Source organism: Limulus polyphemus, unplaced genomic scaffold (assembly GCF_000517525.1).
Source record: "Limulus polyphemus unplaced genomic scaffold, Limulus_polyphemus-2.1.2 Scaffold526, whole genome shotgun sequence".
NCBI classification, from domain to species: domain Eukaryota; kingdom Metazoa; phylum Arthropoda; class Merostomata; order Xiphosura; family Limulidae; genus Limulus; species Limulus polyphemus.
The window spans coordinates 242,175-244,236 of record NW_013666136.1 but is presented as its reverse complement, the minus strand read 5'-3'; the positions used below and the strand labels follow the sequence as shown (position 1 = coordinate 244,236).

At 33.7% G+C, this 2,062-nt stretch overlaps 1 protein-coding gene across 1 annotated transcript in view; it reads left to right on the top strand.

Moving 5' to 3' along the window:
* Positions 1–436: 436 nt before the first annotated feature.
* LOC106458877 (protein spaetzle-like) overlaps positions 437–2,062 on the top strand; it is a 12,210-nt gene continuing 10,584 nt past the window's right edge. Inside the window, exon 1 of the mRNA XM_013918436.2 lies at positions 437–579. Coding sequence (XP_013773890.1) covers positions 535–579 — 45 coding nt within the window. The 5' untranslated portion in view covers positions 437–534. The remainder of the gene's footprint in view (positions 580–2,062) is intronic.

Below are 2,062 nucleotides of genomic sequence, written 5' to 3'. Positions count from 1 at the left end.
AACTATTTTATAATTTGGATAACATTTTACTTTTGACATTGCTTTCACTTAAGCTCACTTAAATATTTATTGGTGTATATATATATATATGCATGTGTGACAAAATATTGTATATTTGTGTCTATAATGAACCAAAAGCATACGTTGATAATCATTACATATTTATTTGATTAGAGTTGAGTAACTCAAGACCACTCAATACAATAAAATCGAGTTCTAAACATAATTTTCTATTCAATACTTGAAAAATAACTGGACGACAGTAAATAACAAACAGCCATTAAGTTTTATATGCCTCTAAAATATAAAATTTATCCTGCCAGCATAATTACCATTCGTCATGCTCTGGGTAACTTGATAAGAATTTCCTACTTTGCAATTGGCTTTAGATAATACTATCGCTACAAAACAACCGTTGGGCCGGCCAAAGGAGGATACGTTTTTCGAAGGTTACTCAAGTCACTTCCTAGATGGTCAGCTGTCGTTAAGCTTATAAGCCAGTCAGATCTGAAACTTCATAGAGGATAGTTTAAAATGATGGGACTGATCTTCTACTTGAGCGTTACTGGAACGTTTCTAGTAAGTTCGCCAATTTATATTAATTACGAAGTATAACTTTCAGTAAATCTATGTATTTAAGTGCCAAATACTTGCGAAGCACTAGAAACCAATAGGCCTAACATTTTTGATAAAAATCATGTAAACTGTGGAAATATTTTTTCATTCATTTTAATTTGTTCATTCGATATTACAAATCAGAGAAATGTAAAATCAGCATTTCAGATCTATATTTTGTCTCCCACAAATCACTGCCCAAGTGGCCTTTCGTACAATACCAGAACTCGTAAGCGTTTACAATAAACGTTTGTCTCTTATCGTATAGCCCAACTGACAAGTTCTGGTTTTGTCCTTTGAGCAGTGACTTGTGGGAGACAAAAGATAGGTCTGAAATGCTTTTTTTTTTACACACCTTTGTGTTGAAATCAAAACCGCACAATTAATTTGATGAAAAACTTTACGTTGTTTACGTAGTTTTTACCTAAAAGTTTTAGTTTTGAAAGTTTTTTTGGGTCTCACTGTCCCTCATATTTGTTACGAACTACTTACACACCTTAAATTTTCAAATATTGTATCTTTTAAAACAGTTGCTTAGAGCTTTTACTCGAAGCGCTGGAATAAATTATTTAGTTTTTGGACTCTATAGTTATGTGGTTAAATGTAGTTCCTCATAATGTCAGTTTCTTTGCTCATCTTTCTTATGAAAATAGTCGATGGTATCGAGATGTGTCTTTATTATGTTATAGAAACACATAGGTTCAAGAAATCTATCAAACACAAAGAAACGATACCTTATGGTCCGAGCGCTTTCGTAGTGTGGACTTTTCTTCTTCTTCTGAAGAAAGGTCCACCTTTCGAAAGCGCGAGGGTTATAGGATATCGTATCATCGATGTGTATATGATAGACCATGAACTACTAGTTTATAAGCTTTAGTTAACTTAAAATTATTGTTTATTGTCATATCAATGACTTTTAGTGACTATAGCCTTCCCTTTTGGAATTGTTCGGGATTGGCATGGAGTCTGGTTATGGAACCAGTTATTATCTTATACGTTCTGCTTTTATGGAGAGTATTGAAGAGTTTATGCATTGATATGTTGCGTTCCTTGGAACCGCATCTTTTAATATATTACGTATATCTTCAATAGGAAGGCTGTAACATGCTTATAGATCCGTAAGTCTATTTCCTGTAGGAATTCGTCGTGAACCAAATTTATAGGTGTTAAACATATCGCCTGTGGCCCCGCAGCCCGGGTCTGCACACACAAGCCACTGCATTAGCACTTTCAAATCGTTCACATAAAGTGCAATTAAACTTTTGTACTGGTAAACGTAATTAATACGTTGTTTATTTTGTTTGAAAACGTTTGGTAGTGATTGATTATCTAAGTTCGCTACAGATGGTGCTATCCGATATTCTCGTCCATTTTTTTCATTTCCCATCACTTCTTTGCATGATGAATGACATACTGTAATGAATGCACCGATGAAAAATGTTTTTTA